Source organism: Thunnus maccoyii, chromosome 11 (assembly GCF_910596095.1).
Source record: "Thunnus maccoyii chromosome 11, fThuMac1.1, whole genome shotgun sequence".
Classification (NCBI taxonomy): domain Eukaryota; kingdom Metazoa; phylum Chordata; class Actinopteri; order Scombriformes; family Scombridae; genus Thunnus; species Thunnus maccoyii.
In genome coordinates this window covers 1,052,930-1,064,690 of record NC_056543.1, presented here as the reverse complement: position 1 = coordinate 1,064,690, position 11,761 = coordinate 1,052,930, and the positions used below count along the sequence as shown (strand labels likewise).

Below are 11,761 nucleotides of genomic sequence, written 5' to 3'. Positions count from 1 at the left end.
CTGTTACAAAACAGCAGCTGTTGTCACTGTGATACTGCGACCTCACAACAAACTCAATCTATTCATTTCAATAGAATTGCTGCAGTCAGGGTGAAGTAAAACAAGGAAAGACCAAAAAGAGACACAATATAAAGATCATATATAAAATAGAGAGAAAGAACACTGCTCAAAGGCAGGTGTAAAGAGGTGGGTCTTCTGCTGCTTTTTAAAGGGGTCCACAGATCTGAAGTCTAAAGGCCAACACACATCAGGTGCATCAATGTACAGTACAGACAGGAAGTCAGACTTTACGAGCTCTTTTCTGGACACAAGTAGGCTACTGGTGGAGTCCTGAGGATTAATATCTGCAGTTAGAAAACACTGCAAGTTTGCCAACAACCTGAGCGACCCTGAGACGCCATCTGAAGACATGTTTTAATATCAGAGAGATGAGGATCCACTGAAAGCAGCTCTCTCTCCCTCAGCTGGTAGACAATCAGTCTAAAAGTGCAAAAAATCAGATTGTACAAACGCCGATCCATCACGGTTCAGTGACCTGTGTTGATCCATATATCAGACTTCAGCGATGCAGTGAGCCGGCAGCAGGCCTTACCCAACATCACACACTCACACACACTTTTTAAACTCCTGAACTCTGATGAAACACACACAACCACCATCACAACTACAATGATGGAAAAACAAGAAGAAACTGCTTGAAAACCACAACTTGTTCCTGCAGTATTTTACTGTAGAAACAGCAATATTAATTGATGATATATTTACTAATGTAATTGATAGGAAAGTAATAAGTGGACTAATCATAAATGACACAAGTGACCATCTGCCAGCGTTTGTGGTCGTTCAGAGCTGTACAAATAAAGATGTGACAACTTACAAAATAATTAGACAAAAATCAGAAGGGGCAATTAATCCTTTTAAAAAAGATCTGATGATACAAGACTGGAACAAAGTCTATGTGGAAGATGTAGACGAAGCTTATGACACAAACAGATCCGATTTTCATCCTCCAAAAAAGAGCCATAAGAATCGTAAATAAAACCACTTACAGAGAACCAACAAACCCACTCTTCATCAAACTAAATGCACTGAAATTTAAGGACCTGGTTGATTTCAAAACTATTCAAATCATGTACAGAGTAAAAAATCAGCAGTTACCAAACTGAATCCAAAGATTGTTTCAAATGAGGGAAAGTAAATATGATTTCAGAGGAATATGTATGTTCAAGAAACAGTGAGGACTAATGCAAAACTTCATTGTATCACAACAAAGGAGGGGCTGCGAGCCGAGCTGCTGTTAACGTTTGCTCAGCTTGTTACTATGACAACTCAAGATCCAGACGATGACTAAAATCCTTCATCTGGTTAAAAGATTCAGTTAAAAACGACCAAGAGCTAAAACATTCTTTGTTAAAGTGTGGCTTAAAACTGAATAAAGGTCAATTTATGACCTATGATGAGTGTTGAAAGCTCCACTCTAAGTGGCTGAGATGAACTCCACTCAAACCTACCTCTGACTACATTATTTAATTATAATTGGTGATATGTCAAAACACGGTCAAATGTCTTACACCATTTGTGCAGAACTTGCGCAAGTTTTTAGTGAACTACATCTGAACTTTCATGTGAGACTAAACAAACCTGAGGCCCAAGGAGAAGCTGCGGTTTATTGCAGCGAGGAGACATCCCTAAATTTAACCTCAAACGTAAAAAAAATAGAAGTTTCAAATGTTCCATGGAATGTGTTGTAAGTGACAGTCAAAGAAAGGTCACCGATTTCTCATCATAAAACATCAGCATGTAGCTGGTAGATGTTCTGGATATGGATGTAGGAATGTAAGAAGGGGGAGATGTATTGATATAAAAAGAAGAGCCAAGAGAGACGGGGGTCTCTCTTTTTGGGTCGTCACTTGAGGTCCTTTTGTCAGTTTGCCTTTTTGAATCTTTCACTTTTTACTCAAGCTTTTATGTTTTACTTTTTGTATTTTTGGAGAAAACAAATAAAACTGGTTAGTATTTTTATACACTCCAACCAAAGTTCCTGTCTTTGCTCATCTCTGAGGTCTTTATAATGAAATTTGCTAAGGATAAACTTGCAATGTTTTTTAATTAACAGAATTGTAAAGATTTAGATGTAATAATTGATATGATAAGATGTGACAGAGTTCAGAATCAGGTTGAACGGTTTATTATACTTTAATTGGCTAAACTGTTAAGGCCAGGACATCGAAGCCCTCGACCATCAGGGTGGGCCTCCTCCAGTGATGACCTGTTAGAGGCCCTCTTGGAGGACTTTCAAACCTCCAACACCTATTTGCACCGATACACTTTGTTGCGACCCTGCTGTCAGGTATTCCTGAGTAAATAGGCCCGTTTAGAGAGGTTCAGTGACAGCTGGTGATTATAGAAGCCAGGCTGAACTCTGGTTCCCTAAACAAGGCGAGGATGGTCTTCTGTGTAGATTTTGGGAACATGTTCGATACCTCGGTCAGAGGTAGAGGACAGCTGTCTGCCGGTGCCTTATCCACATCGGCAGGGGGTATCGGTTATCTGAAGGCAGAAACCATTACACCAGCATATTATCTTGTACATGTATACTCTTTGGTAGACGTCATTGTAGCGGACAACAACAACAGTGCTGCATGACACATATACTACATATACTCTTTGGTAGAGGGGGTATGACGCCATCGACAGGCGACCAAATGAAACGGACTGTAACTTAGTGGCTGACTGCGCTCTGTCCAGTCTCACCCTCGCTGTCTCGGGCTGCGTTGCGGACGTTACTCCAGTGTCTTCGCCCTCACTACAGACACATGCCTGCGGCTATTACATCCAGACCCTCGCTGGCACTTTTCAGCACACAAGTGAGTAACGTTGACACTGAACTCCATTGATAAATGACACTTTAATATAACAATGACTGACAATGGATCACTTGTTAACTACTCATTTAAGTTTTTACTGAAATAAGTCCACATTTACCTACAAAATAGGTTCTGAATTAAGCAGTGGCTCCTAGCGTTACTTTATTTTTGAAATAAATGGTAAATGGTAAATGGACTGTACTTGTATAGCACCTTTCTAGTCTTCCAAGCACTCAAAGTGTTTTTTACACTACGAGTCACATTCACCCATTCATATGCTGAATGGGTACGGGGCTGCCATGTAAGGTCCCAACCTGCCCATCAGAGGAAATGTAATCATTCACACACTGATGGAACAGCCATCAGGAGCAATTTGGGCTTCAGTATCTTGCCCAAGGACACATCCACATGCGGACTGGAATCGGGAAACGAACCGCCGATCTTCTGATTAGCGGATGACCGCCCAAAATATCATCCATGTTGCTTGTCTTACACTTAGAAACGAGGCCTATTTTAAATTGTATATTTTTTATGGGAGTTCGGCATGAGCGTTGTTGAGTTCAGAGGCTCCGACTGTTCAGTTTCAGTGGTTTCAGCGCCTTCAGTGGACACACCCCCAGCGTTTCAGAGATCAGAACACTGCTTGTTTTTCCACAATTTTGAAACCTAGTTTTAGAAACTTGGTGATTTTTTTAATCAGTCAAATTTGGCTGGTGGTTAATAATCTTTCACATTTTTCTGTGGTTTGAAAAACTGAACAAGGCCTCAAGTATAATGATGGTTATCGGGACAACCTCCTTCAGCCTCCTACTACTTTAGAAATAAACATGATTTTAACATGAACCGCTGTTGTGGCAGAAAGAGGTGGACAACAGAGGAATCAGATGGTCGAGACACAGGTGTCAGATGGGGAATCTCTTTTATTTCACAACGGCTCACCAGACAACGTAGACAGAGAAAATTCCAACATTACAGAACGTGACATGCCTTTTATACTGAAGACAGGCTGTGTGTGTGTATGTGTTCAAGTTGCGTGACAAGTTTCATCCTGTTTAGCAGACTTTTTGGCTATCCTAAATTCTAAAGAAGAATGGGACATTTCTCAATTTCACTTAACTTTAGACTTTAACCAAATTTGAGTGAGCATCTCTGCACTATGTGTGTGTGGTATTCCGCCTCTTTCCCAATATCTCCAGATGTCTCCTGTTTTGGTTCGGTGGACTGACATGTTTGGCATTGGTACAGGTCACCGTGACCTGGCACTCGTTCTCCTACACCGCTTCAAAACTCTGAGTTTGAATGAAAGTAAACACAGGAACTAACCTCCTGTAGTAGCATTATGGCTAACTACATGCAGGGCAGTTTGCAAGTCGGTTTGTTTTTATGTGTAAACATAGAGAAGCAGAGACTTTGAAGATGAAATAAAATGGTTCATGTCTGCAAGTTTCCAAATGCAAGGATAAAATGATAAGATACACACTGTGCAGTTTTAATGGACTAACGTTACCGCTGTTTCATCCAGCCGGCCTCGCTCTTTTCTTCCAGTTGATTTTGTGGAGGTGAAACCATCTGCAGGATGCAAATTTACGAATCCTACTATTGTGAAGGCGTCACCTGCCCTACTCTGCTTCTGATTGGCTTACCCTGATATTCTTACCCTAACCCTAACCAATCTCATTCCTCATGCCTAAACCTAACCAAAACAACCACCGAAAGCAACGAGTACTAGCCAATCAGAGGCAGAGTAGGGCGGCTCATGCCTTCGCCATAGTAGGATTCGTAAATTTGCCTCCTGGACGACAATATTGACAAACGCTGTAAATCCATATGTAGTAGTTACACAGTCTGGCAGCAGCAGGTCCGACTGCAGAGGAGAGCAGTGACCGCAGGAACAGCAGCAGTTTCTCCCAGGTAACCGTTACTGTACGTTGTTTTAGTTTCCTTACAGTCAGTCAGCCTCATACATGTGAACACACCAGTGTGTTTGGATGAATATGTGATGTGTGTGGTTCGGTTCACTCAGACTCAGACTCAAACTTTTGAAGTGCTTCATGTAAACTCTGTTTACTCCTGACAGTAGAATAAGCCACTATGAACCTATATAAAGGCCCAGTCATTCAAAAACAAAAATACTGTGATACAAATGTTTGGTCCTACCGCCCAGCACTAGTTAGCAACAAGTAAAAAGCAGTGTAAACATTAGCTGGAATGATCAGAGAACTAGTCGGCACCCAAATACAAGATTCATTGAAAGATTATTACATTACTTTTGGATAACTTCATGAGGCATCTTCTGCATAGTGCAGAATAAACTGTTGTAGTTTGCAAAGTATGCAGCCAAACCAAAGGTGAAGACCTGAAGTCCCACGAGCACTTGACCTTCAACAGACGACATCCCTTCCCTCCGCTTCATTATGTCCCCTGAAACTCAACCACATGTACCCATCATGTCTTACTGTGCAAAGACTGGCAATGTGAGGTTTATATTAAACACTGATATTACCTTGGACAATAAAGCCAGCTGGTATCACAGGACATTCAACATCAGTGGCTGTAGCACAAGCCTGCAAAATAAAACTGAACTGTAACATTCTGCACCTACAGTAGCATTTATTTTAGAATATGCAGCAGCTCGTAGCTTTGCCTAAATAACACCAAGCTGAAACAGAGGATCCCAAAGCAAAAATACCAAAACATACTGAGCCAGTTAAAAGTGAACCAGCATTTATAGAGGTTAAACACACAGGATCAGTTTTATTTATAATGATAGATTACTTCACCACCAGTCTGCTCACTACTGCTGTAAGATGGCTTTAACATCAATAATACTGTCACAATAACTGATCAAACCCAATAATTACAAACTTGATCAGCCACATATCACTACAAGTCCTTCTCAGTGACTCACTTATACATTTGCAAACCACAGACGGCTGCAGTTTGGTGAAAACTTCAATGACACAAAACTACTGTCACACGTTTAACTGTGGAAGTTTTCACAACAGACATCAGAGACGTTTACATAAATATGTTTCACAAGATCTTCCTGCACATCTTCTCAGTTAATTACACAGAACAGTGGTTGCACCATAGAAACACACACACACACAGACACACACACGTCCCTCCTGTCCAATCCCGTCGCTCCTCGTCTGTATAAAGGTTCGTCTCTCAGACGGAGCTTTCATGTTCGAGCCATGGTCTTCCTGTGGATCCTCTCCTGCTTCGCCTTCGCCGGTGCCGCCTACGGTAAGACAGCTGAGGGAGTGAAGCATGCTGGGTAGACTGAGCTGCTTGTTTTTAATTTACAACTATTATATTTATTTATAGATTTCATATTTAGCGGCTCTGGGTGGGCGGCCATCATCTACCGACCGGTTGAGAGGAGAGAGAGAACAATGCAAGTTCCACATAGAGATGTATAGTAATAATAATGGTAATAATCATAATAAGACTAATAATAATAATTGTAGCAGTGGGTGTTGAGCAGCTCTGGAGGCAGAAATACCTGCAGAAAGCAACAGGAGGAGAGAGGAGAGAGACAGCTCACAGCTCCTGGTATTCCCAGGAGGTCTCCCATCCAAGTACTAACCAGGCCCCATCCTGCTCAGTTTCCCACATCACAAGAGATCCCACGTGTGCAGGGTGGTGAGGCCGTAAGACTTTATGAAGATAAAATGATTTTTATAAGTGTCTGAAGATAACTGGACACAGTCTGAGATCGATCCGTGTTTATTGGCTGATCACTTTAAAAGTATTGATCTTATTAACAATCGTTTCTTACTGAAAATGTGACTCGAGGTGTTTTGTGTCGTCTGTTCGCAAAGATCAGGAACAAACTTCCTGACTCATGTTGTTGTTAATGATGTCTTTATGATGATGTCTTTATGATGATGTCACCAGGTTGCGGCACTCCCGCCATCCCCCCCGACATCAGCGGTTACTCTGATATCGTGAACGGCGAGGAGGCGAAGCCTCACTCCTGGCCCTGGCAGGTGTCCCTTCAGGTACACACACACACACACATACACACACACACACACACACACACACACATACACACACACATACACACACACACACACACACACACACACAAATGAGTTGTATTCATGAACATGTGGTTGTTTCAGAAAAGCAGTGGTTCCCACTACTGCGGAGGCTCCCTCATCAACCAGAACTGGGTGGTAACCGCTGCTCACTGTCCCGTCGGGTAAACACCAACAATCTTTAACCTTTAACCTTTAACCCTCACCTGTCCTGTCAACCAATGTTTAAATGCAACTTTAAACTTTATAAATGTTTAAATAAAGACAGTTTGACAGCTGAACTCAATCTGCTGCTCAGTTAAACCTGCTGTATGATCAGTGTTCCTCTTCTGAATATGAGCTTCAGCCAGCAGCTGACATTAGGCTCCGCCTCCTGTTGCTCAGGTGTTTCTCAGGTGATTTTTTATTGGCCGATTTCATTCACATGTTTTTCCGCAGGGAGTATGACCTTGTGGTTCTCGGAGCACATGACCGCTCCTCCACCGAGGACGTCCAGGTGATCGGGGTCGGCCAGGTGAGCAACAAGCAGCAGGACTTCATCATGTCTCTTGAGCTCCTGCGTGTTCACCAGCTAATGATGTCGTTTCTTGTCAGGCGTTCACACATCCCGACTACAACAGCCCCACCCGCTTTAACAACGACATCCAGCTCATCAAGCTGGCCAGACCCGCCCAGATAAACAGGCGTGTTTCCCCCGTGTGCTTGGCCGAGACCAGAGACAACTTCCCCCCAGGCACAACGTGCATGACCACCGGCTGGGGCTGGACCAGCGGCAACGGTGACTTAATTATTATCATTATTATTATGGAATTTTCCATCTTTAGGGGTTACAAATTGGGTTACATCGGGTCAAGCCTGGGCTAGTTACTAATTGTACATTTTAAAAGTCTCATTCCTGCTTATTGAGGCCTGATAATAATGGTGCCTTGAGGTCACACTGTAATTCTTAAGTAGAAAGGAGACAATGCTCTCCTCTCCTTGAGATTCCAGAACCCTCTTTGATGTTTTGGGGAAGGCAGAGGCCTCTCTGATAAAGGGTAAATCAGCATTACTGTGGTTACCAAGGTTGGAGGGGGCCTTCCTAGACAACAAAGATAGGTGAATGTGTAGCCAGAATATGCTGACAGTGACCTGAAGTTCCATGCAACGTGACCTGAACTAACACGGGTAAAATGCACTTCCTTGTTTAGAAACTAATGAACCAATTAGACTAATTTTTCATAGTGTAGGCTGATCTGCTTAGGTTAAAGCCTCTGGGCCCTATTTTAACGATCTAAAGCGCATGGTCTGAAGTGCATAGCGCTATGGCATTGAGGGTGTGTCCAAATCCACTTTTGCTATTTTAACGGTGGAAAAATGGTCGCTGCGCCAGGCGCACGGTTCAAAGGGGTTGTCCATAGTCTCCTAATTAATCATGGGTGTGTTTTCAGCGTAACATGTAATAAACCAATCACAGTGTCATCTCCCATTCCCTTTAAGAGCCAGGTGTGCTTGCACCTTGGCGGATTGCTATTATAACGGCGTATTTGCCGAGTAGCAAGAAGGAGCGCTTCTCTGCAGAGGAAACGGATCTGCTCGTGCGCAAAGGGAAAGTGCACGATCCATAACGAGCACACTGCTGCTCCTGGACCCTCCCGTGGTCCCAGACCACCAGTTTAAAATCCTGTTCATTTATTTGTTGCAAATTTGTCTTCGTTTGGTTTTTGAAAAGGTTTATTATTTTAATTACAGCTTTGGTTTCTTTAAAATCGTTTTGTTCAGTCAGGGAGTATCAGGTCAAATCAGCAGGTTTTAATTGTTGAAAGTATAGAAACTTGATCACTGTAACTTCAAAAATGTTAAAGAATATTTGTTAAATATTGTTCAAAAATTAAAGAATTAATTTTAATCATGTAAAGAATCATCAACACAGTTATCAGGACTTGATGAGCTCTCCAAGGTGCTGATCCTGCTGCTGGCAGCAGCTAGAAGCTGTGCAGATTTATTTCCTTCGTTAGTTTAATCATTGTTTTCACCTCATTTATTTCCTCATGTCATCATGTACTGATGCAGCAGGAAAGTCGATCTGTGTCTGATCCGTTGTTGTCCGTCTGTTTAAATACCTACATGATTACACGATTTGGTCAAATAATTCAACAATTTAATCCATCATTACTGCGATTAGTTAATTCTGATGAATATTATAACTGAGCATTATGACATGTATTTTTTAAAATATATTAATATACACAATAATAATCTTTCACATTGTAATCCTTTTATTTGTTACCTTGTGCATGTTTGTGTGCTGCTGTGTGTCCTGTGTGTGTAACAAGCAGAGTGTATGTGGTGCAGCCGCCTGTGTAGGTGCATATTACTGTCCTGATAACGCTCCTTAAAATAACAGTGAAACACTGCACCATTGACTTTAGACCAGGTATTTGTTGGCGCAATCGCTCTCTGCTGCCTCAAGATAGCAACGCGCCAACAATGCGCCTGACCACACCTTACATTTAGACCAACACGCCCATGGGCGCACTGATGGGCGCAAGTGCCGTTGCTATTTTAACAACGTGGGCGCTGGACGGGAAAATGACAACTGCGTCTGTCTTAAAATAGCAAAGAGACTTGCGCTGCGCGTAGTGCCGCTCTGCACCGGGCGTAAGATAGGACCCTGAGAGTCAAACCTTCAGAGGACAGAATGGAAAGAGACAGCATCCAAGTTGCAGAAGACTTCAATGTTTGCTATTTCAGTTCTCCTTGATCAAGGGCTTCAACAAACATTTTCAGCTTTAAGACATCAAAGGCTCGTGCCTACTTTTCTCCACTGAGGTGCTGACCATCACTCAAAATATCCACATCAATTATGTTTATTATGATTATTATTAGTGCTTTACAGCTGCTGGGGCCTGACCCACTACAACAGTGACTATCATTATTATTATTGGTGACTCACTCCTTTAAATAGAACTAAAGTAGTTGAAGTGACTTTGCTCATCTTGGTTCACCACCTCACCTTAAATTTTGGCTGATCGAGCTGCTTCCCTCTGTTAAGTGCTAAAAAGCTTGAACCCGCAAATTGCCACTTACAGCTATATTTATTATTATTATTATTATTATTATTATTATTATTATTATTATTATTATTATTATTATTATTATTTTCAGTGCCTTATACCTGGTTAAATCTCACCTGTACAGCTTCTCAGACCACTAAGGGGAGTGTTAACACAGGAAACATGGCATGCTTTGACCACTGGGGGCAGTATAGACATCAGTGTGATGTGTTGATGTGTTGCAGGTAACCCGGCCACCCGGCTGCAGCAGGCAGCCCTCCCCCTGCTGACCAATAGTAAGTGCAGTCAATTCTTCGGCATCACCTCCAAGATGATCTGTGCCGGAGCCAACGGAACCTCCAGCTGCAAGGTGGGTGCTGCACACTAACCACCAACAAGCATATTAGCAACATGTTGGAAGATAGACATGCTAACATGTACCTATCAGCTACACATGTTATTTGTTTGTTTGTGTGCTTATTTTGTGTGTGTGTTTGTTTTCAGGGCGACTCTGGAGGTCCTCTGGTCTGTCAGAAGGCTGGTGCCTGGACTCTGGTTGGTGTCGTGTCCTTTGGAAGAGTCCCCTGCGATACCATGGCGCCTGGTGTGTACGCCCGCGTCACAGCACTGCGCACCTGGATAGACCAAACCATCGCCACCAACTGAGAGAGTTTCACTTGCTCAAAATGAAGTTCAGCTAGCTTAGCTTAGCATCAAGACTGGAAGGAGGAGAAAACAGCAAGCTTAGCTTAGCATTAGACTGCAAGTAGGGGAAAACAGCTATCTTAGCTTAGCATAAGAGTGGAAGCAGGGGGAAACAGTTAGCTTAGCTTAGCATAAAGACAAACAGACCACATGTCAAAAGTTTATTAAAGTAAGACGTCACCAGGAAAGTGACTTTATTTTTATACTACAGAAATCTGAAAGGCTTTCTCTGCTGAAGCAATTATAAATAAATAAACCTATAAAAATGTATTTTCTTTGTTTTAATGAGACATTTACAGTTTGTGTTTTCCCTTTAATAAAGCATCAATCTTATTACAGCATCTCTTTCCATCTCTTTACTGATCCCCATGAAGGTTGTTCCACTCCTCTTGAATCAATGATATTAATGATCTAATTTAATCTACAGGTTGTAATATTATCATTTCATCAGTTATAGTTGTTCTCACCTGGAGTTGAAGTGCAGTTAAATGTGGAATCCTGATCTTTTCTAAACATGTAATCTGAGCCGTCAATCACTCCCAGAATGCACCTGGAGATTCAGTCCAGCTGACTGGATGAGCTGCTGTCTTTCTAGCTGCTGTCTTTCACATTTAATACCACAGTCATAAACTCAATGTGCTTAAAAACAAAAATAAAGGTAAAGATCATACATGTCAAAACCGTTTAACTTTACATTAACAATACATATATAAAACATGCAACATAAAAACAATAAAAATAAGGAGATGTTAAACATCAACATACAAGACAACAAATATAATTAGAGGGTAAGAAGGAATTACAATAAAGAGGGTAGGATAAGAAGGTATCATTATTATTAAAAAGGAATAACAATAATAATACTGATTCTAAAATGAAGGTTTTGCCCGTTAACCACACACTTTAAACCTAACTAAAGCTTGTGAAAAAAGATGTTTTTAGTCTGCTTTTAAAAGAAGACATGGTTGTAGCAGACGTGAGTTCATGTGGTAGAGAATTCCAGAGAGTAAGATCATAATGACTGAAGGCACCATGAGCTGATTTAGAGTTTATTCTCGGTATAGTGAGGAGACCTTTACTTGATGTTCTCAGGTGTCTGTCTGGT

The 11,761-nt window shown here is 41.7% G+C and overlaps 1 protein-coding gene across 1 annotated transcript; it reads left to right on the top strand.

Moving 5' to 3' along the window:
• Nucleotides 1-6,022: 6,022 nt before the first annotated feature.
• Nucleotides 6,023-10,908, top strand: LOC121907566 (chymotrypsin B-like). Its single transcript, XM_042427200.1, has 8 exons — nt 6,023-6,116; nt 6,341-6,515; nt 6,771-6,874; nt 7,001-7,080; nt 7,355-7,430; nt 7,511-7,694; nt 10,197-10,321; nt 10,456-10,908. Exons 1-8 carry the CDS (start codon nt 6,054-6,056, stop codon nt 10,615-10,617), a joined length of 969 nt encoding a protein of 322 aa, XP_042283134.1. The 5' UTR covers nt 6,023-6,053; the 3' UTR covers nt 10,618-10,908.
• The last annotated feature ends 853 nt before the right edge of the window (nt 10,909-11,761 follow it).

Excerpts from the sequence above, each read along its gene's own strand:
- LOC121907566 (XM_042427200.1), top strand. The coding sequence starts at position 6,054 with ATGTTCGAGCCATGGTCTTCCTGTGGATCCTCTCCTGCTTCGCCTTCG. Across the intron at positions 6,875-7,000 it reads CCTGGCAGGTGTCCCTTCAG|AAAAGCAGTGGTTCCCACTA; the intron begins GTACACACACAC and ends TGGTTGTTTCAG. Across the intron at positions 10,322-10,455 it reads ACGGAACCTCCAGCTGCAAG|GGCGACTCTGGAGGTCCTCT; the intron begins GTGGGTGCTGCA and ends GTTTGTTTTCAG.